This window comes from Pagrus major, chromosome 23 (assembly GCF_040436345.1).
Source record: "Pagrus major chromosome 23, Pma_NU_1.0".
In the NCBI taxonomy this organism is placed as follows: Eukaryota; Metazoa; Chordata; class Actinopteri; order Spariformes; family Sparidae; genus Pagrus; species Pagrus major.
The window spans coordinates 19,217,779-19,241,329 of NC_133237.1; the positions used below are offsets into that span (position 1 = coordinate 19,217,779).

Genomic DNA, 23,551 nt, shown 5'->3' on the forward strand with positions numbered 1-23,551 from the left:
AAGTACAGCCAGAGATGTTATAAGAGAGCGTCACAGAGCAGCTAGCATGGCTGTAGGTATCCTATTTTTCCCCTTGTACAAAGTCAGTAGACGGTGAGTCAAGAAACACTTTTAATTCTGACAACAAAATGCTTAAAAAAGCTAAACGTTTGCTATCAAATTCAACTGCAGCAGCTGTTTCTATCTACAAGAAGAAAGATAGTACACAAATATCAAAGTAGACATTTTACGTACATCACCGGTAGCTGTTAGAAGTGTTATTGTAAGTGGTGAGCTGTCACACACTACTGAGAGATACAGTCTGTTGCCATGTTGTGGGGAGCTTTTTGAACAGTGTCGGTTGAGGTGAAGCAGAATTAGCGTGCCGTTTTGGGCCGGAGGGATGTTATTGGAGCATATCTATCATGCTTCTCCATGCATAGCTAATGGTGAATAATAAGGCATTACCCACAGCCACAATGAACACATGGGCTTAGGCTACAATACACATGGCACAAACATTTTGTACACACACAAGGCTGGCAGACAAATGAACACATCGGTACATCAAATGACACACGAATCATGGATTATGGAGTCAAGCACACATGTTTTTTTTTAAGATTTTGGTGACAATCAGGAAGAAAAAGCAGTTTTTGAAATCCAAAAGCTGTAAAAGCTCTGAACATGCGGAGGTGTTTAGACGGATCGATCGAGAAGGAAACGTTTAGAAAGTGTTTAGCCTTTTATTTTTCTTGTTTACATTGTTTATTAGCATTGATCTTTTTTTGTAAGCACTCCTTTGTTTTCCCACAGTTTGTTACTGATGTCTTTCCCTCACTGTCACACACCTTCTCTTTTTTTTGTTGTTTTTATCTTTCATTGATTTGTACAGATAAAATTAAGTTTCATAGGAAAAATGTGTTTTTGTTTTTGCTCTGAACGATAGCTACGGAGAAATCCATGTCTGATAAAAAGTCCACACACTCATACTAATTTGACATAAATAAAAGTGAATTTCCTCTTTTTATTACGCTGTGAGCCGTCCTTTGTGCAGCAACATGGTGCAAATATCCCCCCTGTCTTCTGTCCTTCTCGGTGAGCAGGAGGACGTCTGCTGCAGCTCGTCATCGCCGTCTAGCAAAGCAGCCCTTTGCTTTTCTTCAGATCAATCTGCTTCCAGCTCGGGAGGGAGGCGTACTCATCTCTCTTCATTTCCAAAATAGTCTGAAACATAATTGCAGTTATTTGTTTATGCAAAAATCAATTCACGTCATGAAATATAAATGTTAAAGTTGAAACTTCCTCTCAGGATTAATCATCGGAGTCTAAGCGTGAGCGTGCGGCGACTTATACTCAGTGAACACTGCCGCCTGCTGGTTGAAAGACATCACTGCACGCTGCCGCATCGGTTTACCTGGAAGTCTTGATCTGACAGGTAGACCTCCAGGTGCTGGGGGTCAACTCCTTCAGGTAAGGGGCTCCGCAGCAGCTCCTCCAGAGGATACTGGGTCTTCATGAGCTGGGCCAGGGCGTCCTGCACCAAGGTCAGCTTCACCCGCCCCGCATCGCCCTGACGAGGAAAAATAAAACACTAAAATGAGCCGATGTAGTGAGGATAAGGAACCTGATATACTGATTGATGTATTTAAAATTAAAGATAACAAAACTCTAATGTCACAAATACACAGTAGGACACAAAACTTCACTTGCTGCCTGTGTCAAACAGAAACCGGAGAGAGAATCAGGCCTGGAGATATCTGCAGATGATATCTGGTGCAGTCAGGGTCTGGGCCTCTAAAATCTGATATGTATTCAAAGGGCTTATTCAGACCGGGACAGGATGAATGCTGGAGGCAGTGTGGTAAGAAAATGACTTGTTTTGGGGGCTTTGCCCTTGAGTTTTTTTCCAAATTGGCAAAAGATTGCTAAAATAAATAAATAATGAAAACCGTTGGACTGGAAATTGCTCTTCTGTCACATTATACTTGGACAAAATCCCAGACAAACACGGCTCAGGATGAATACGACTTTAAAATGCATCCATCACATCCTGGGTACCTGTGTGTGGGGCCCCGGGCTCCTCTCCCAGCGGGGGAACACATTCGTGAAGGTGAGAGGTTCTGAGCCCTCGAAGATGAGGTAGGCCTGTGGTGGGCGTCTTGGGTTCATCTCTGTGATACAGAGAAACAAATCATCAACAACCAGCATCGGCTTTCATTCCCGACCCCTCAAACATCTTCCCCTTCGTACCTTTGCAGTACTGCAGCGCCGTCTGCATGGCGCACCGCCTCTCGTTGTGCCAGCAGCTCCAGGCCGAAGCCGAGCTCTCCGTCTGCTCGGGCTGACCCCGCTGCCAGAGGTAGACCTCCAGACGGTTGTCGAGCAGGAACAAGGCTGGAGGACAGACAGGAAAGATAGGACGATGTATGAGACAATAAAGTGGAATTAGATTAGACTGGTATTAGATTAAGGTCAACTTTGATGTTCCTGTGGGATGTTTGAAAAAAGGATTCAGCAAAGAAAAAGCAAAGTAAATGTGAAGTAAAGCTCATTTTTATACATTTAAATGTTTCTCTCCAATTATTGGGTGATAATTACTGAACCATCCTGATAGAAAATGAGAAATTAGATAGAGAAGTTAACAGTGTGTGGGAAGTGAGGAGCTCTCACCCGGCTGTGGTACAGAGTACAGACTCTCCTGGACGAAGGGCATCGGCATAACGAGCCCCGGCAGCCGCGTTGGACTTTGCAGCTCTTCGGCTCTGAAACTCCCCGAGGCGACGCTCAGGTGGAAGAGGCGAGGTGTGAAGTTATACTTTCCAGGATCTGACAGCACACAGCACATTTTGATTTTAAAGTTTACAGCGAGAGGAGAGAGAAATGTCCTGGGTGGAGAGAAGGTGTTTTCTACCTTGCAGCATGCAGTCGTAGGCCTTCCTGTCCATCTGCCCCAGTGCGGTCCAGAAGTCTGCCGGCTCTGAGCCCTCCTCCACTACCTGCACCTTCACAGGGCTGCTCTGGCTCAGACCCAACTCTGACGGACACCTGACGAACACATCAAATACACAAGCTGGAAAATTAGACTTTTATTTTTCTGCACAAATTAAAATCTAAAATGGAAAAGGTCAAATTTAAAAAAACAATGATCACATTTTTTACCATTTTCTGGCTTAAAGAAATCAATTAATCAAGAAAATAATTAACAAATGAATCAAAAATGAAAATAATCGTTACATATTAAATGTAAAAACATCCCTGCCACTCAGTGTATGTGACTTACGTTTGAGCGAGCCTCTCCGCTGCCCTCCTGCCGACCTCTCTGGAGCTGGCGTGAGCTTTACAGCCGGTCCAGAGATACAGCGCCCCCTGCTGGCTGTTGAGGAGAACAACAGAGCCTCTGGACCTCAGACCTGCACAGCAGCAGTCGACCTCCAGCAGAGATCCCTCCTCTGGGAGCTCTCCTCGCACACAGAAAAGACGCCACTCTGCCAAAACAGGCGGATGGCGACATGTCTTTTAAATCACACCACAGATTAAAAAGAAAAACAACATGGCCGTACTGTACCTGCGTTAACGGCCTCGTCTCGCTTGCCCTTGTGAATGACCAGGCCTCCCTGGAAAAGCTGCAGGAAACAGGGAGGCTCCTTTCCCTGAGGCACCACCACCTTCAGGAGCAACAAGCACAAAGCCCTGTATCACTCTAAATCTAAACTCGCTCACAGATACCAGCCGCCTAAATACACCGATGATCTATACTGAAGCCCGTACCTGTGACTCTTCCTGGTTGTTCATCCCGATGGACAGGAAAGCAGCCGTGTCCCGCCCACTGACGCTGGAGTGGCGGCCCCTCCACAGGAACAAGGCGGTGTTTTCCTTTTGTCTGGGTTCTCTGCTGCACTCATCGGGACTGTCTACAGCAGAGAAAATCACGGATCATCATTAAACTGCACGGAGACAAATGACTCTACATCTAAAACACAAGAAGTGTCAAGTTCAAGTATTACATCGTGAACGTCACGGACCGACAGTGATGACGCTGTACGTCCAGCGGATGACGTAGGAGTCTCCTTCGTGAAGCTGCCCGCCGCTCTCCACGGGGACTTCGCTGTCGTCGAACTCCTGGACGTGCCAGGTGTCCACGGCAACCGTCTTCAGCTCCATCTGACGTCCCTCCTCCAGCGCGATGACCCCGTGCCCCCTCTGGACGTCGACCCCGGCCAACACGCTGTGGACCAAGCCGTCCCCTTCCAGCGACTGACCCGACACCAGAGCCTTGGCGTCGCAGGCGCTCAGGAGGTCTGATGACAAGGACGCTGAGAGGGAGGGCTGAACCGGGACGGGCTGTCAAGAGATGGAAAACAGATGGTGGGTAGAAAAGTATTGTGTGCTGCAGGTTGACGTTCAAGTATCAAACTGTGAGACGAACCTGTGTCTCCTCGCTCACGGGAGCAGCTTCCTCGCTGCCTCCGGTCCGGCCCGTCCAGTCCAGGAACTTCTCTCTGAACAGAGACGTCTCGTTGTGCTCGGAGACGCAGCCGAACAACGCCCAGCTGGGACGCCCCTCTCCCCTCCTGAGGACACAAGTAGGCAGGCAGAAATGTTGGTCGTTATATCTTTAAAAGACTAAAAAGGGCGTTGAGTTGAACTGGAGACATACAGTAGACGGTGGCTGGCAGTGAACCGGGGGCATATGTCTGCTTGGTTGAATTTCCAAGCAGCTGTCTTTCGCCAGCTGCAGCGTGTCAGCGTGTAGCCTGGCCTCAGAACAGTACGCTGGGATTTTACAGCATGTCATGTGGACACAATGCTGCGGCATCTCTGCGTGAGGCGTTGAATTACGAGCCATTTGTTCTTAAATCGTGCACTGAACGCCGACTGCAGACTGCTGGGGTCGTGGCTGCATGCGCGGCAATCTTAACGCCTTGCTAAACTTCATCGTGTGCACCACAGTGCTCAGGTAATGCTGTGGTACTTACTCCGGTGTTTCTGTTAACGCGTCCTCATCGCATTGATATGCTGTTATTTTCATTGTGAAGTACTGACTGAAAGCTTTACAGCCCCGCAGGGTGAACTCACAGCGGTGTGCCGGGGTTACACTGTGTGGGATCCAGTGGATTGACTCGACAGTTGCTGTAGTCATAAGCTCCAGCCCACACCTGGTGAGTCAGCTGGAGAGCAACGGTCCTCCTGCTGAGGGAAACATCCTGTCCGTGCCACAGGTACACCTCGCTGCCGAAATCAAACACCAGGGCCTGCGAACACACACAGAAACACACCATCAGCTCGAAACAACACATAAACAACATTAATCAACCGGAGAATCCAGAAGAGACCTCAGACCTCAGTGCAGCCCAGCAGGGAGACGCTGGGGATGGAGGCCCAGGCCTGTTCCTCGGGCACCAGCCTGTTCTCCACCAGCCTGTACACACAGTTGGACTCCACCACGCCTCGCTCATAGAGCTCATCCTCCTCTTCTGCACTGGCTCCTGTGGGGAGAGGAACATGCTGTACAGTCAATACGAACACACATCCAACAGATATTTGTCACTTCTTGTTAGATATTTTGTCCTCTCACCTCTGTATTGCGTCCGTCCTCCCAGAAGGCTCCAGAAGTCTGCGGCCTGGCTGCTGTCACAGTTCAGCCCCTCCTCCAGGTGGACGACCTGGGAGGCCTGACAGCCGAGGTCCCTCTGGTTCTGGATGGACGACGCCAGCTCGGAGGCCTGACAAGAAACAGTATCAGTTTCTGATACCGCAGCAGAACATGCATACAGAACCAGGACATTACAGAAAACTTATATTCCTTTTCTGCCCCTACATCATACACTCTGGACCTTAAATGTATAATAAAAGAGAACATGGATGGTGTGTGATGTAACATGGGAGATGAAAGCATCAGTAGTGTCAGGATCACCTCCAGGAACAGTTTAAATGTATTTTACTGCCTCTGTACACTGCTCAAGATGCTTCTTATGCACAAAATGAGTGTTTTTTTGTGCCATTTTATGCATGACTATGGAATATTCATCAGATGATGAAAATATCATTTTAATTTGCAACATCCAGATACATATGCAGTGATATTTCACGGTATCTGGGCATGTGAAGAGATATTTTTACACGTTTTTAATCAAATTAATGTTTCATGGCTCATAGTTTCCTTCTTGTTGATGTGTAAATTTATGCTAACAACTAACTGTCTTGTAAAATGAATTAATATTCCTCCGTGGTACCTTGGCTTTCTCCTGCTCGTTGGCAAACTCTCCGCTCCACAGGATGCAGTGCTCCGCAGCGACCAGCAGGAAGCAGTCTCCGCTGTTCAGCGACCGCGCCGACGGCTCCACCAGACGCACCTGGACATGCCGCCTACCTGTCACCACAGGCTCTAGTTAATATAAAAACCTGAACACACAGACGTCATGGTGAGGACGCTCGGCGCGCAGATAACCAAATCTTCTCTGACCTTTGATGTGAATGAGCATCAGGCTGCCGAACGGAGGATAAGACTTGTTAGTCGCAGCATCAGAGGAAGAGATCACGCTGTCTGATCTGCTGAGGTGTGACTCGGAGGAGTTCTTGGACTCTGTGGGAAAATAAAGGAAGCTGAATAAGATAAAGCAAAATGAAAGGAATTTAAAAAAAGAAATACTGCCGCTCACTGTTCTCTGCCTGGATCCTCTCCTCTGACGCTGTGTTCACTCTCTCGCCCATGTAGTCCTGCCTGATGTCCTCCCGGGCAGCCAGAGCCCTCAGAGGGTTTCTGGAGCCCTGAGTCCGACGGGACGGACGCACCGAGCGCCTGTGCTCCGCTACTGCTGAGGTCAGCCTGCAACACACACACACACGGCAAATACAGTTAGTTTAGACGTACATTTTATTTAACAGCTTTAAAATACCTGTTGGTTGCAGCTTCCCTCCACCACATCGCTGAATGTTTAAGATGTTTTTAATGTGGCTAATAATCTCACAATCTGAGGTAAAACAGGCTCACATGGGTGTGTTGGTTTGGCAGAGGACGTCCAGGTCCTGCTCACTCTCTGTGGCAGCAGCGTCTCCACATGGTGGTGGTGCTGCACAGGCGGAGGGAGGCGACCGATCTGTGTAGAAACCTCCGTCGAACGTGTTTGATTCATCCAGCGGCGTCTCCTCCTCCTTCACGTCACGTGGATCCGCTGAGAGGGGGGAGCTCTGTGGAGCTGCCGGGGGGACAGGACAGGAAGTGTAGACTTTAAATACTTGCACAGAGATTAGAAAAACAAGAAAAGGTTTTTATCATATGAAAAAATGCCGTTCTAACCTTCATATGTGCATGTTGGAGCTTCAGTGGATGGTCTCTGCATCTGAGAGGCGTCATTTCCGTCTGATTCTGGAGATCCAAGAGCTAACAGGTGGGGAACACAGGGCAGGAGTCAGAGACAAACATCTACTGAGTGAGTTAAAGATGCAGAGATTATGAGGAGTAAACTCACCTCTCTGGGCCTCTTCATCGCTCCTCTCCTGCTGTGCGTTCATCTCCTCGGCTTCGTCCGTCTGAAGCTCATCCTCAACTCCTTTCGCCTATGCAGCCAAAAAAAAAATAACGGATGTATTAATGTAAGATTTAAGCTTCAAAAATATGAAAAGATTTAAAAGACAATCACCTTCTGTCTCCACTGAGGCTGACTCTGGTTGCTGGTGGGAGAGGAGACTTCTTGCGCCTCAAAGGACTGATTCGTCTGAGGGGGACATGAAGACAGAATAACGTGGATCAACAGGTGACAGGTTCAACGTCTTTAGTGCAGATCGCAGAGGATTAAATACGATGCAAAGTGAAAGGTGACTTAACACGACTCATTTGGGAGCAATAAACAAAAAAAGGGCGCACAGGAGATTGCAAGGCAAACAAAAGTCAGGCAGCAAAATGACACTCAGGATACAAGATGTACAGATTTCTGATGCTCTCAACCACAAAACACATCAGTCCATGACAAAAGTCTAGCAGGAGAAACTTATTGAGTCTAAAAAACTTGATTCAAACTCGACAGAAACAAAATAAAACTCACCCAAACCATTATTGTTAGTCTTTCCAACAATCAATGTTGAAACAATGGAAAGACAAATCAAGATGGTTTTGGTGAGTTTTATAGTTCTTCTGTCGAGTGTTTTTACAATCGGAAAATTATAGTTTTTGTAAATGGAGTCTGGTGGAATTGGACCAACAGAGCGGCTGTTTCTGGTTAAACCAAAAGGGTAAAGATACATAAAGGGGGGAAACATCTATTCATTTAAGCAAGAGAGCCTAAAGAGAAACATTCATTTCATGTTCTCAAAAGTCTAATTCTGAAAGTTGGGCTTTTATTTCCAAAAACAGACACGGCAGAAAGAAGTTTAGACGCCACAGGTGTAAGAAAACTACAAGAATAAGAGCTCAGAATTAACAGCAACACGATGTAAACGACTGAAGTGAAGAAGTGAGAGCTGCGAGGTGTCACTTCAGAAAAAGGATCATTCTCACACACAGAAACACTCCGCAGGTGATGGCTCGTTAGCGTGAGCCAAACTTCACGCATCTTGTGTAAAAAAAAAAAAAAAAAGTCTGCATACAGACACACTGCAAACACAGAGAAAAGCTGCGATCCATCTGCCATGCAGCGGCTCGAACAGTTACCTGATTGAAACACATGATATACTGGGGCGTAGTGCTAGAATAGACAGAGGCAAAGACGGGTTCCTGGCAGAGGAGAAAGAGGGAGGGAGGCTAAAGCTATTGTAAAACAAGCAATGGAGACTGAGAATGATCTCTGCATTAGTTGAAGACGTACCCAGCACCGAGGGTTCACACTCTCCACAGGAAGCTGCTCGGTCTCCTCCTACAGGGGGCAGCAGAGACAGAGTGACAGACGAGTAAATAAAAGACAGGAAACAAATAAAAATGTTTCTGCAAGTATAGAATTAAAACAGACGTCAACCGAGCCGAAGACTCACACACGTAGACGTACACACACACACCGTCACCGCGGTGCAGCTGAGCTCACGAGGTCATTAAAGGGTCGACATTTAAAGAGCACAATAATCAGTCTGTTTACATTCCTCGTCCGGTTCAGAGACAGTAAAATGCATCCCAGTATCAACACTAAACGGCCTGGGTATATTCCCCAGTAACTTTAGTCTGATCTCCAGACATTTAGCACCTCCCAAATCCAGAGCGCTGTTGCTAAGAGATGCTATATCTGGTTTCACTGGAGCGACAAATGCACCGATGCAGCCGCCGCCCCGCTTCTCCTGCTGGATTCAAGGGTGGCAGGAAGAGTGAACCCAGTGACATCTACGTGCGGTTTTATCCACATTGTGTTCTGATTTCTATTACAATTCAATCTGTTTTAAGACAGATGTAATCGATGGCTAACGACTATTTTAAGTATTAATGATATAATGATTCTCTACATCAACCTGACAGGCGGCGCTGTGTGTGGTGGCCTGTGGGGGCGTACAATTTTCAGGTACTTTACTTGAGTATTTCCCTTTTCTGCTACTTTATTCGTCCTCGCCGCTGCATTTATTTTATAAAATGTAGTTATTAGTAACAGATTCAGATGATTTGATTGTTTATAGGCTATTAAATGTGACGTGTTACCAATCAGACATTGTGTGAGAGGACGTTGCATCAGAGCAAAAAGTAGCACATTTTTAAATTAGTCGGCAATCTGACAGAAAAATCACTGATACTATAATCGGAAAAATGCTGAATATTGCCTGATAATCAGTCTACCTCCTGATCTTGTCCGAGTAACAACTCGACTGCTTTCATGCTGGGATAGCTGGAGTATTTCCTCTTAAACAAAATGATTGTTTAAACAGAGATACAGTTATGTCAACCTTCTGGTGTTAGATGGCCTGTTCAAAAGCTCTGAATAGCCTGCGATGATGTACTTTGATGTCCCTTACCACTCTCAGATGAACAATCAGTCTCTCCTGGCTGTGTCAACTCTGAAGATGTACTCTCAACTCTCTGCTGACCATTAAACTTCATCCTTCTCTGCTGACAGTCTGAAACCCACCGTCTCTGAACCGGACTCTCAGAGGATTAGAGGTTATGTAGAGGCTACCCCTCTAGAAGCCATAGATGAACCTTTAGCAGAACAGCTGCCGATTCTGCAGCTGTGATTTGGAAAGTCACTGGAGGGCCACTGAGAGTCTCGTTGTGCGTTTTGTTTCCTACCTTACTCCTGCCGGTGTCGTTCGCCTCCTGCAGTTTGACGGTGTCGTCTACCAGCGTGACCTGAACGTGTCCCGTGACTGTGGGTTCTTCATTCGTCATCCAAACACCCTCCTCCTCATTCTGCTGCCTTTTGGACAGATAACAGGGAATGTAAACCAATGAAAATATTTTAAAAAAACACTCACATATGTAAATATGATCATTTTTGTCATCCTACTTCAAAATGTCCCATAAATCAGAGCAAGACCTTCCAGATATTGATGTATCAGCCCATCAGACACTTACTGAACTCTCTCAGCAGTATCCGAGCTGTTCTCCACAGCAGAAACCAGCTGTTCCTGTGGCTTCGTCCAGCTGTTCCTCTCCTCCTGAAGAGCGTCCTGCTCTGACAAGGCTCTTGTTGGTGTACAGGCGATGGTTTCCCTCCTGGTTCGAGCCCTCTGCCTCCAGGGAGCTCCAGTCAGCGAGCCTCCCTCACCGCGCCTCTCTCTCCTCGGCGGTACGGGAATATCCTGCCGCTCCGTGCTCTCCACCCTCCCTCGTGTCCCCTCTTCTTCACAACCTCCGCCATTCTGTTCGTGGCTGAACGGTGCATCCGTCCTGCTCCACTCGGAGCCTCCGGAGCTGCTCTTCTTCAGGATTCCTCTCAGGCCCTGCTGGGTCGGGCTGCCAGGCTCCACAGGCACGGGGCCGGCGTCAGGTCTCGGCTGGGAAAGTCGTACCTCGCTGGGTTTGAGGTTGACAGACGAGGCCTGCTGTCTGTCGGACAGATGAGCGGACAAACAGAAGGCGGGAAGCTGTACGGGGCCTTTCTGGAGCTGAAGACGAGGAACGAGGGTGAGACACAGGCTCTTTTTGTGATATTTCTATAAAACACCGTAAAGTTTAATCATCTCACCAGGCTGACCTCCTCCACAGTGATGGGCTGCGTGCGGTACCGAGCCCCCTTCTGCCTCCGTCTCTCCGGGGGTCCCTCAGCGGGGACGTCCCCCTGCCTCCCCGGTAGGGACAGTTTGTTGAAGAGGGCGAGCTTCTCACTCATGCTCAGCTTGCAGCTCTCATCGTCGTCCTCCACTGGCTCAGCCTGCTCGGACTGGGACTCCACTGGTGGGGCTGGTTTGGGGGCGCTGAAGGAAATAAAACAAGCGTGTGATTACAGGAGAAAAAAAGAGCTCCGATGTTATCCAACATACACCCTCCAAGCCCCAAATGTGTGTAAAAATAGTCCCCAACAAATGCACCCTTCACTCCTGTTTGGCTGACATTTGACCCGCCCTTCCTCTGCCTTCGATTGGCTCTGACCCTGACATTCTTTTCCCAACCATCTAACCCTGAGCAAGCATGAACACTCGACAATCAGAGGGACACTGGGCGGGTCTTTTTGGACATTTTTCAGACTATTTGCCTTGTATTAAACACATAAAGGTCGTCCCACAACAACAACAGTAGAACCGATGTCGACATAAAACTGTTTAAGATCCAACCGAAAGCTAAAATCCACCATCATCTTTCCTCTTGGCTTTCCCACCTGATGGCCACCATTTCCTCGCAGGTGATTGGCTGAGTCAGAAAGCGATGGTCGTTGCCACGGCGCACCCTGCGCTCATGGCAGACGCTGCCTGAGCGCGGCTTCAGGAAGGCCGAGGCTTCGGGGGCGGCAGACTTCTCCAGCTCCTACAGAGGAGGCAGGGGACACGTTAAAGGGACAGTTCACGTACAAATCAACAATACATAATTATCCTCTTGCCTCCGATGCTATTTACTACTTAAAGCACCAAAGATGCATCTTGGATGAGATGCTTGTGGCAGGATGTAAACATTAATGCTGTCCTCAGTGACCGAGCAGTAACATTAGTTAGCTTAGTTAGTTAGCTTCTTGTCCATGAGCAGACGCACACTTCCTTCTGTGTGGTGTCGTTCAGTAGAAAGAAAATAGTTCCTACATGAAACCACACACGACGAGGTCTGTGGATCATCTTGAATAACTTTGTCTAATTTCTGAAAATGAGACATTGCTGTTAAATTTTTAAAATGTGTGTTTTTGGCGCTTAGAGCACCAAAAGCCTGAGCGCCATCTAGTTCCAGAGAAGGCATCTCTACAGCTCATATCTCCAAAATTCGGTACCTCACAGCAAAACAGTCTAGATGGATAAAAGGCACGAAAGCTAAGAGGGAAAATACGTATTCTGGATTTTATCGCGAACTGCCCCTTTAATATCAACACATCACATTTGCTTCAACGTGGCCGTTTTTTTCCAACAGGTGGACCCCAACGCTCAGGTCAGATAGCAGCCTCAATCAACAGCCTCCAACTTCTAAATAAGTAATAAGTGTGACCACAAAAATGGCAGTGAAAACTCCCTCTCCTGATGTCTCCTGTTCTATTTGTATGGACAGATGGAGGGGCGGGCGGGCGGGTGGAGGCTCGGATAGCTGGTGAATAAAGCAGCTCGCTGTAAGGTGGAGCGTCTTGGCTTGGTGGATAGAATGCCGGCCCAACAGGTCACAGTGAAACCAGAGCTGCGCCGGCTTCAGTTACCTCCCCGCCTGCCTCAACCAGAGAAGCGGGCTAATTATAACATGGCCGCTACGGTTGTTAATGGTAATACAGTGTCTGCCACGTTTTCACCTGGTGCTGCAGGAACTCAAACTGTGCAGGAGGTGAAATGTAGGAATGGAGAAAAGAGAAAAATCCACATCATCTTCTCCATGGAGACCAGACAAACGTCCACACTGTTTTTGGATGCGTTTTCCAGACACTATAAATTTAGTCTTTCTTTTAATAAGTGCAGACTGCAGCATTGAAGCACCTGTTTGACCATTCATATCAGTCAACGTGATCAGGTTGTGTTCTGCAGGCTCAGCACTGACGCACCACACGTCTCAGAGTGTAAGGTGAGCAGCTGAGGTGAGGAGCTTTCTCCTCACTGTTCAATATATTTCTCACCAGCCCGTAATACTAGATTTTAACGAGGACTAATTTTTCTGCTGAATGAGTACTTTTAATACTTTAATGCTTTACTTGTTGCTAAAGTAAAGGCCTACTGCTGCTTAGCTGCTTGGGCTGAGCAAGCTAAGAAGAAGCTTGCTCCGTATTCTCAGTTTACATCTATTTTTCATTCATGTTGCTCATTCCTGCAATTGATGACAGCTAAAGTAGCTTGGAAAATAGCAATATAGGGGTGCTTAATTTGATTAATTTACCAATGAGACAAGAATTATGTTGGAAAACTGATAGATGCCAGAAAAAAGTGTTAAGTGAACCAAAACACACATTTATAATGTTATTAATTGATTTTGGTGAAACTGGATCACATTTTATGGACACAATTACTCTGTGATTTACTGAGTTTCCTGATGGACAGTTAGATTTTTTTGCTAAAGTAGGCCTAACCACTAACTGCTGCTAATTGTAGCTGCCGTTAGCCAGTTAGCACAGTTAGCTGTGCAACTTGGAAACCCACCCAGGGCTGAATAGTCCAAAGCTCACTGACACGCCCCCTTGCACCCCCGAGGTCCCAATCCTGGCAGAGTAAGCTATTAGGACAGCTAACTGCGCTGCTAACTGAGCTAATTAGCTAAAGGCAGCTACAGTTAGCAGCAGTTACTGGTTACTTTAGCAACAAGTAAAGATATCTGTCCATCAGGAAACTAAGATAAAACACAGAGATAAAGTGTTAGGCTGTTTTTGTACCGTTATCAGCGAGGCCCGACCACGAGTAACATAATTCTTGTCTCACTGCGCCAAAGCACTATTTTCCAAGCTACTTTACCTTTCACAACTCACAGGACTCATGACTGTGAAGAAGGAACGGAAAAATGATAGGCGCAAAGTCTACTGAGAATACCAAGCTAGCTCTTCTTAGCTGGCTCAAGTTAGGCTACATAGTGCAAGAACAGGTGTTTATGGTGTGGAGTGGGAATGACAGAGGCACCGTTCTTCCTATCACAAGTCAGTTAACCCTCAGAATGAGGTTGAAACTGTTGGTTTAAAGGTGAAATAGTTGCATAATGTTGCTTTAAAAGGTGTTATTTGTCAGAAAAGTTGATTTCTGAGTCTCATTCCCAACTCGTCAAATAATGTTGCTTTGGGATGGCGGCCAACCCGTCCCAAAATCCCACAGCGTCAATCTTTGACTCAAAAATCAACTTTTTTCAACTCATTTTCAGCAGCAGCCTTTGGGACGGACAGCAGCACGTAACAGCAGCAATAAAGATCCTGTTTCAGTGCTGTGACAAACATAGACTCACTTTGAACAAAGACATCTTGGCTGCAACACTCATCTTGGCTCTGTCGTCTGTTTTCACATCAGCTGTGAGGGAAAAAAAACATAAATCATCATCGTCATTAGGACGTGCAGATAAACATGAAAACAGATTGTGAGTCAGCAGAGGATGTGTGACAGTTGATCAGGAGTCCAGGAAGGTGCATGTGATCATAACTGACCAGACGAGGTCCATTTCTGTTACTTTATACTTCCACACACTTTTTTCCACACTATATTTATCTGACAGCCATCGTGATGAGCTTCATTACAAATTAATATTGTTAAAAATACAACGATACATTGTTAAAGATCACACAGATCAGATTTGTCTCACTTATCCGACCTTTTGGAGGGGACGGACCCCTCGGTTGGGAAACAATGGACTGAAACTTCAAGTTTCTGTGTGCCACATTTGGAAGTCTGAGTTTAAGTAAAGCCTTATTTTACCTTGTATTTGTGACATACAGAAGCAGAAGGCACAAAAATAAAAGTTACGACACGGGACCTGACATCAGTCCAAACAGCGATAATAAAACAGATTCACGTCGGCTTCTTGTTTCTGTAGTTGCGCTGTAAATTCTCGGTGAGTCAATCCTGCTTGTCATCTTTTCATGGCGGGGGTCAAAAGTGCTCCACGTGGCTTTTGTGAGGCATAAATCTGTCATCGCCGAGGAGATTGACCATTGTGAGCCTAAAAATATAACCTGATTTATTTCATGAGCTATTAAATTAGTTTGACGAGGCAGCTGTGCAGGTTTGGTGCACACTCATTGTCTGAGAGAAGCGTCTATATTTTTCTGAAGTATTTGTTCCTTCTGTTCTGATTGTGTGATGTCAGCAGCTTTACCTTTACAGGTCTCCTCTTCTTCCGTGTCCAACAGCCTAGGAGAGTGAAGAGAGGCGAAGCATGAGGTCACCGGGTGAAACATGAAGCAGGCAGGTGATGTGGGCTGAAATCTGCGGCTCCTGTGCGCCGTCTTTCAGATCCTGCTTCGAGCTCACAATACATGTCTTTGTGTCTCAGTATGTGGCTTAAACAATCAAGATACTGTGTCATATTTGCATGCACGGTGAAGCAGCACTGTCGAGGTCATAAAGGAGGACGAGCACATGCAAACTACACCACCTGTGGGCAGTTATGTAAAGGTGCTTCACCTGCAACACCTCAGTCTAAGTGTGGCTGCTTTTTTTTTTTTAAGTGAACCAAACACTCCAATCCAAAACACTGCAAAAAGACCACAGCAAACAGCGTCCTCTTTGGGAAAAACCAAACCGGTGCCTCCTCTGCAGAGCCTGCACCCTGACCACAGCACACAGCCCCTACCCGCTGCTCTCCTCCATCTCATTGGCTGTGATCGGCTGCGTCCTGAAGCGCTCGCTGTTCTTGCGACCGGCACCTGGCCCGCCGGGGAGGTAACGCCGGGTGCGTCGCCGGCCCCCCTCGGAGCCCGGCTTCACAGCCAGATCCAGAGAGGACGTGGCATCAGGGCAGCTAGTGTCCACACAAACAGAGCGGGAAGAAGATGTTGAGGCGCGGACAGATATCGTCACAGAGGTACACAGGCTGATAGTGTCAGTCTGGATCACACACATGCAGGAGATCATACAGTTTCTCGGGCTGCGCTCCGCTGCCTGCCTGCTGCAGAAGGGCACTTCTCAACTGGCCCACCGACACCCGAGTGCGGAGCTGCGGGGCATCGAGTCCAACAGGGACGAGGCACCCCTCCCCACTCAGCATGCTGGCAGAGTCACCCTGCCTGGAGGTGGGGGGGGAGGAGGTGAGGATGCAGGAGCGGGGAGAGGAACGCTCTCAGAAACAAAAGTGTCATGTCGAACCTTTTCGGCAAGAGCTGCGAAGAAACGTGCAGCTCTGACCGCAAAAAGGTTCAACTGTGCCGTTTGCTGTTTCATGTTGCGTGCTCCAAGAAAAAGCTCCCAGGCCGGGACAGTAGCAACCAAATGCATAAGAAGAGTCAAAGTGGCTTTAAAACTCCCTGCTGGGACCCACTGATTTAGACCTCTCAGTTTTAATTAGTAACAAATCAACACGGAGCAACTGGTGAAGTCAAGAGAGGTCGCCGGTAAGAAGCAGAGCAACTTGTTTTACTGAATGTGTCAGATTTACATTGTAAACGTCATAAAAGTGTCAAGTTTTCTGATGTCAAATGCAAAAAAAGATTAGATTTTACATGTACTGTGTATAATAGGGCTGCAGCTGACGATTCATTTCATTGTCGACGAATGTTTTGATTATTTTCTAGACAAATCGAGCGGTTGTTTTGTCTATAAAATGTCAAGGGGGTGTTTCCCAAAGCTCAAGATGACCTTTTCAAATGTCATGTTTAGTCCACAAGCCAAAGGTATTTAGTTAACTGTCATACAGGAGTAAAGAAAACGGAAAATATTCACATTTAAGAAGCTGGAATCAGAGAATTTTGACTTTTCTTTCTGAAAACATTCCTGGTTTGTTGCTTTGCTCATCTGAGCTGCAGCACTATTTTCTTCTGCCAGACACTGTTCACGTTTGTTTCCTTTTTCTGTCCCGTTTTTGTGACATTTTTCTTGTTTTCCCCCCTTTTTTATAGTACGAAAGACGCCTACCTGATTTTGTTACAGCTGTACAACGAAAATGAAGAAAGTCAATTCTATTCAATCCCACTTAAACCAAATAATACATTTTCACAATAGTTGGCAATTCCTTTTTAATAGTTGACAACTAATCGATTAATTGTTGCAGTTCTAGTTTATTAAATGGCCCATTTTTTTATTTATTTATTAAAAAGGATCCACATTAGCCGAACGCCCTTGGCACCAGCTTCCTGGGCTCCTAAAGCCAATACATCTTATATGATGATAATGATAATAAGATCTGGTGTGAATCTAGAAATCGATTGTATTTAAACCAAACAAAAGAAAGTGGATCAGATGGTTTTCATGCTTTTCAAGAAGGGAGACACACTCGTGCGCATCATTTACACACAAAACATCATGCTGTTATGTCCCAGATAGATACAGCTCAACAGAATGAAGTCCTTTGTGCTCCCTGGTTGCGCTCTCCTCAATATAATGCAGCGCTATTTTAGGACAACACCTACAGTGTGTAGTGATGTCAAGGTGGAAAAGGTTGAAGCAGGTGACGGGTGTCAGCAGGGTGAGGAAGTGGGCACGTTGCTTTATTGGTGTTTGGACAAATTAAGCCTGAAACACCTGCTCCCCTCGACCTCCAGACTCAGGACCGAGAATATACACAGACAGCTACAGTGAGCTGCATCGACAACGCAAAACATCATTAACGGTTACTGATAAAGCTCCTTATTTACTGATTTTTACAGCATGTATGTTTTTTTTTGTTGTTGCTTGATTAGTTAATTGATTGAAAGAAAATGAATTGCCAACTACCTTGACGCTCAATTAATTTTATTTTCAAGCAAACATATCAAACACTGGCTGGTTCCAGCTTCTTGAATGAAAGGATTTGCTGCTTCTCTTTGTCATTTGTCATAATAAGTAATAATTCGTTTGGTTTTGGACTGGTTGGTTTGACAAAACAAGCAATTTGAAGGCATCACTTTGGGCTCTGGGGAAATTGTGATGAGCATTTTGTAAAAAAATTTGCAATTTCTGACTAAGGGTTTAGTCGAAATATAACTTCTTGTGGAAAGATAGTTCATTGTTGAGTCTTATCAAATATTGACGCCTTGGGTTGGTGTCCGGACCCAAGCGGACAACTTTAAGCTTCAGTATCTGACGGGATGAGACTCAGCAATCAACTCTCTCTCTCCACAACGTTACACTTAGTTGCCTTATTTGTGAAAATAACTGACAGATTAGTGAATAATGAAAATAATTGTTAGTTGCAGACCTATTTCCATCTGAAGGAGACCCAGATAAATCCAAACCAAGACTCAGACTTTTTGCATGACACTTAAACAGCCTATCCTCCATGTGTGACTCACCTTCTCAAGCAGTTGGACTCTGCAGGAGCGTCTGCCTCTAATCCATTTGTAACCACTCGCGTCCTGCCGTTCACTCTTTCACCGAGGCCGTCTGAGTTCAACGCCTCCCTGTGGGTTTGGGTCGCCGGGTCGTGCACCTCCTTCCTGTCCCTCCTCACCCACTTGGTAGGCAGCTCCTCCATGTTGCCATAGCGTTCGGCCAGCTCTCGCCTCCTCTCAGCTTTATAACGAGCGATCCGCTCCGATCGGGGCTCCAGGACCGGGTTCTCCATGGCGTCCATGTCCCTCAGAAGGATTTCAGTCGAGTCTACTCGAATAGTTGCAAAGCAGATGGGTCGTTCTTTGTCCACTTTTTAGCTAAGGCAAAATGCAGGGGCCAAACTTCCCTCCTGTGAAATTCAGATTCCATTGGACCTAAGGCCTTTCTTTGCTGAGGGTGCACCGGTCAGGGGTTGCAGAACGATCTGTTCCTTTGAGGATGAGGCATTGCTCCTGAAAGAGGAATAAGCAAAGAAAAAGCAGGTAAGAAACAAACCAGATAGATGCACTCACGTGCCTCTCAGCAGTCTGTACACGTCTTCCTGAAAAGGTCCATTTTTCTAAAAGTGCATCCTTCATTTAGGTCTCCTCTGTCCTCTTGTTGAGTCCATGTAAGATGACCTGTACCAACCTGCAGTGCCATGCAGGAATCTCCCCTTGCACTGAAACTCAACACCTCAGCAGCTCAGCTCCGCTCTGGGTCCAGGCCTCCATGGCACTGAGTCTGCAGGCTTTCTGGATGTAACTCAAGCCGAACAAGTCACTGTTTTCTTGTTTGAATGTTATCTAACAAGCTGAATATCCACTTTGATAGTTGTATGTCAATATAGTGGATGATACCTGTCATTAACGGATGTGAAGCTGTGGTTTGATCTGAATTATGACGTGTTCTCATGAGTCAAAAAAAAGTAACCGGTTGGAAAACATGGTTGCCTGGAGGTGAATAAACAACACTGACAAAGCTTGAGGCTGTGAAGCACATATAAATAGTCCTCATATGACACGATTTGCATTTAAAGATAGCAGCTAATCATCAGCAAGGTTAACAAATGAGCGGCTGTGTGTGCTCACCAATATGTACAAACATAAATGTGCGTTTGGATGCGTGTCCGTGCGCTTTTCCAAAACTGTGGATGTCAGCATTCCTGATGCAGGAAGCACAATGGAGCCAGAACAAAGAGACGTGAGCCGCGGACTTAGTGCACCAGATAGATCTGCAGCAGGCCTGAATGCCTCTGGTGGCAGCGGAGGTCGTAAAGTAAAAGATGCAACTTTTAAGTTTATTTAATCGTGTCTGCGTCTCCTGTTGGAGAGAGAGAGCAGATTAACCACATCATAGAGCGGGAAGGTCAAAGTCAGTCTCTCAGAATAAACCATAACAAATGTTGGCTTTGTATGTTTCTGCAAAACAAGGATATGTTGAAACTTCACTTTTCTTATCACAACGCTGTGCTTATGCTCTGGTTAGATTCAGGCACAAAAACCACTTGGCTAGGGTAAAAAAAAGAAATAGAAGATGTTTTGGATTAAAATACTGGTCCTGGTCTCCACAAACACGGCTGGAGATGTCCCTCCTCAAAAATATAAGTTTTGTTTCCACAAACGCAACAAGGAAATTGTCCCGACTTTCTCGTGAAAAAAATCGATTTATTATGAGCACAAACGTGGAAATTTTCCTGACCTCTCGTAAAAAAATATCCATATTTTGTCACCTCAAACACGGCTGGACATTTTCCCGAGGTCTCCCTAAAAAACAATATCCAGTTTCACACGTAAATAAAAAGAAATCGGAAAATTTAGAGTGTTTTTTCTTAAGAAACAACTCAGAACGATTCATCAGTTATCAACATTGATGGCAATTTATTTAACAACGTGTCCTCAGATCTGCCTCTATCAGACACACCCAACATATAAACTAAAGGTCAGGTTTGCAGACGTTGTCAGCAGGAACACACGCTGTAGATCCAGAGTGACCATGCTGCAGAGAGCCTTAATGAGCTGAACCATAACATTCAGTGATCCCTGACATGAGACAACAGGCTCAACGTTTGCTGTTCTGTGTATCTGTGTTCTCACAGCACGTGTACATGTGCTTTGAACAAAAACAGTCAGGCAACCGGAACTGGACAACTCACCTCCCTGTCCAAACCCGGAGGGCGCAAGCCACAAGCATCCCCAGTCTCACTGACGCCACGCTCCTTTATGTTTTCGCTGGCAGAACATGAGTACGAGTCGAGGGTGGGCCACGCTTGTTTAAAGAGCAGAAGTCATGTGACGAGCGTGAGGATTGTCGATTGGGGGAGAGAATGCCATCGAGGCTCAGCAGGGATCACTGCCTTCTAATCCAGCAACACTAGTTGACACTAGCTCTGAAATAATGCCAGTGGATGAGCACACAGGAGCCAGTCTACTCAGACAGGGACATAATACTGTCCAGAGGGTTAAGGGAAGGAGAAGATCACCCATTATCTACTCACCCTTATGCTGATGGGAAGTCTGAAGTAGATGGGGGACTTGTAAAATAGCCATAATCAGAGTCTCCAGAAGCCCAGATTGATTTGAAAATACATTATTTACAGCCTTCAGGTCAAGCTTTAAGTCTTCACTTCTGACGGGGTGCACACTAATGCTCAGCCAGCAATGTTTTGTGGACTATGAAACTTCACCTGACATGAGGGTCTGTAGATAACGGCTGAAGTTTCATTCTTGGGTCAACTTATCCTTTAAACAAAAAGCCACGAGTGTTGAGTTACGGATATGAATTCAAATCTTCCAGATGAATTCTTCAAAAACTCACTTAAAGATCTGTGTCGGGTATTTAAGCCAAAATGTTCATTGTCTAGTGCAGACATGTTAGATAACAGGAGGACCTCGGTGTCCTGCTGGAGCAGCACAGTAAACCAGATTAGAAGACCAGCCAAGAATAAGCCTCCGACCAATTACACCTGTCCTGACCAGGCTACCTGCACTACAGCCCCCCCATGGAGCACCACTATTCAAGGGCAAATTCTCAGAGGTCTTTCCTTCATACTTCTACTGAATATGAGAGCAAAAGAGCATACGTGGCAGTATACATCATGAATATGGATTCACTCACATGCACCATCGAGGACTAAGACAGAGATGTGTGAAACTGACATCAGCAGCTGCTGTCAGCGTTATGTCTGCTTGATCTCTACATTAAAGGGCTGCAGGGCCGAGAGGAAGAACAGCTTTCTCCTCATGCAACCATAATCCACTTGTTAGCTCCCAGTAGGATGTAGCACATTAACACTCTTACATTACACAATCAGGAAAATGTAAGTCCATTTAGGGCTGTTTATATAATATTATAATCCAGTAATGTAAAATGTCCAAAAATATGGTGGAAAAATGTTGATCACAGCTTCCCAAACCCCAAAGTGAGGTCCACAAATTGTTGCTTTTGTCCAACCAACGGTGCAAAACCCAAAGACTCTTCATTTACTGTCATAAATGACAAAGGAAATGAGTAAACCTTCACATTTTAGAGGCTGGAACCAGGAAATGTTTGACATTTTATCTTGGGAAGTGATCAGTTATTGAAATAGTTGGCTGTTACTTTTCTTTCAATCGACAAATCGATTAATCATTGCAGCTTAAATATACATCCAGAACGTCTAACACCTAATATTTCAAACGGATTGGGCAAAGACGGAGATGGTGCGAACATTTCCAATTATATCACAATCTCCTTCTTAGTGTCCACACACACACAAGCCTGGAAACACTAAGAGTACCACTCTTTCACAAACGTAAGCTATTAAAAATAAAGGTTAGTGGAGTTTCATTCGTGCGTAATTCGTGCGTAAAATGTGCGTAAAACATGAGCTGGCGCACGGAAACTGCCAAATCGTCACTGCCTTTAGCTGATTATTAGACAAAACTACACAAAACCTTTCACAAACAAGCCTCACAGAGCAACTGGTCATGTTCATGTTCAACGCACAGCCCGAACTTCAGCTTGACAGACGGAACAAACAGCAGCAGTACTGACTGGATGAGACATTCAGAACCTGTCGTTACATTTATAATCCGCTATAAAAGACACTGACTGTAGAATGAAGTGTACTTACATGCAGTGCGCGCCGTGTGATGTGGGCATGTGTGGTGCCGCTGCTCCTCCACAGACCGGCGGTCCCTCCCCACGGACTGTCGCTCCAAATGTAGTCACAGTCGCAGCTGCGGAGCGCTCTCCGTATTAAGGGGCCGGAGTATTAATAGATGGTCGAACCGTGGGACGCCCCTTGTTCCGTCCAGGAAGCGGCAGAGAGACGCTGCTGCCGGAGAACAAGAGCTTCAAGAGTACCAGGTTCACTCAACGCCACTGGTTTCTCCTGCACCACTGAAGTACAACATCACATGAGACCTAAACTTGTGGCCTCGTGTCAAAATGTAGTTTATTTTACATGGTGGTCAGGTGGTGCTTATTCCTGAAAGAGTTGAATTAAATCACCAGGTGACACTTTAATGATTCACTTAAAGATGTAACATGAAGTCCTGCTGCTCACCATTAACAAAAAAAAGTCACTCAACTCCACCAGTTTTACACGTCCAGACGAAGCTGCATGTAAAATGATAAATTGCTTCCAGTGATGTCACTCTGTGGGTAAGTTGCATTGTGGGTAATGTAGGCAGCAGGGTTTGAAGCGGTCCAGAACCAGAAACGTCACCTTTTTATTCCACACATTTTTCATGCTTTTCAAAACCTGCTGCCTCCATTACCCACAATGCAACTTAGCCATTGAGTGACATCACTGGAGGCAATTTATCAGATTACATGCAGCTTCCTCTGGAGACACAGAAGGCTTCACAGTCACCCTTTAATTGATGTTTCATCTCTCTCGTTTCAGCTTCGACATTTTCATATTGTGTAAAAAACTGTTTTATACTAAACTGACTGAACATGTTGCGTCGTTAATGTTTATTTTATGATGTTTAACATTAGCAGCTAAGGTTTGGGGGTCCCAATGACAATGTAAAGGATCCATTAAGCTGCTGGTTCCTCATTAACTGGTACAGCACTGCCCCCTTCTGTTCTGACTATGTAGTTGAAAGGAAAAGGACGTGTCTGCATCGTGTGGCTCTTA

The 23,551-nt window shown here is 45.9% G+C and overlaps 1 protein-coding gene across 1 annotated transcript; it reads right to left on the minus strand.

Annotated features, from left to right (window-relative positions):
- Positions 1-98: 98 nt before the first annotated feature.
- On the minus strand, positions 99-22,976 carry svilc (supervillin c). Its single transcript, XM_073495270.1, has 32 exons — positions 22,538-22,976; positions 18,405-18,896; positions 16,056-16,205; positions 15,773-15,940; positions 15,296-15,330; positions 14,432-14,493; positions 11,709-11,854; positions 11,079-11,307; positions 10,466-10,998; positions 10,181-10,307; positions 8,784-8,831; positions 7,623-7,697; positions 7,452-7,539; positions 7,280-7,363; positions 6,974-7,178; positions 6,642-6,808; positions 6,446-6,565; positions 6,216-6,352; positions 5,558-5,705; positions 5,323-5,468; positions 5,059-5,234; positions 4,409-4,553; positions 4,005-4,323; positions 3,751-3,893; positions 3,548-3,647; positions 3,263-3,467; positions 2,894-3,027; positions 2,653-2,808; positions 2,233-2,376; positions 2,041-2,153; positions 1,397-1,552; positions 99-1,206 (listed from the first exon to the last, which is right to left on the minus strand). Exons 2-32 carry the CDS (start codon positions 18,683-18,685, stop codon positions 1,117-1,119), a joined length of 4,830 nt encoding a protein of 1,609 aa, XP_073351371.1. The 5' UTR covers positions 18,686-18,896; positions 22,538-22,976; the 3' UTR covers positions 99-1,116.
- Positions 22,977-23,551: the final 575 nt, after the last annotated feature.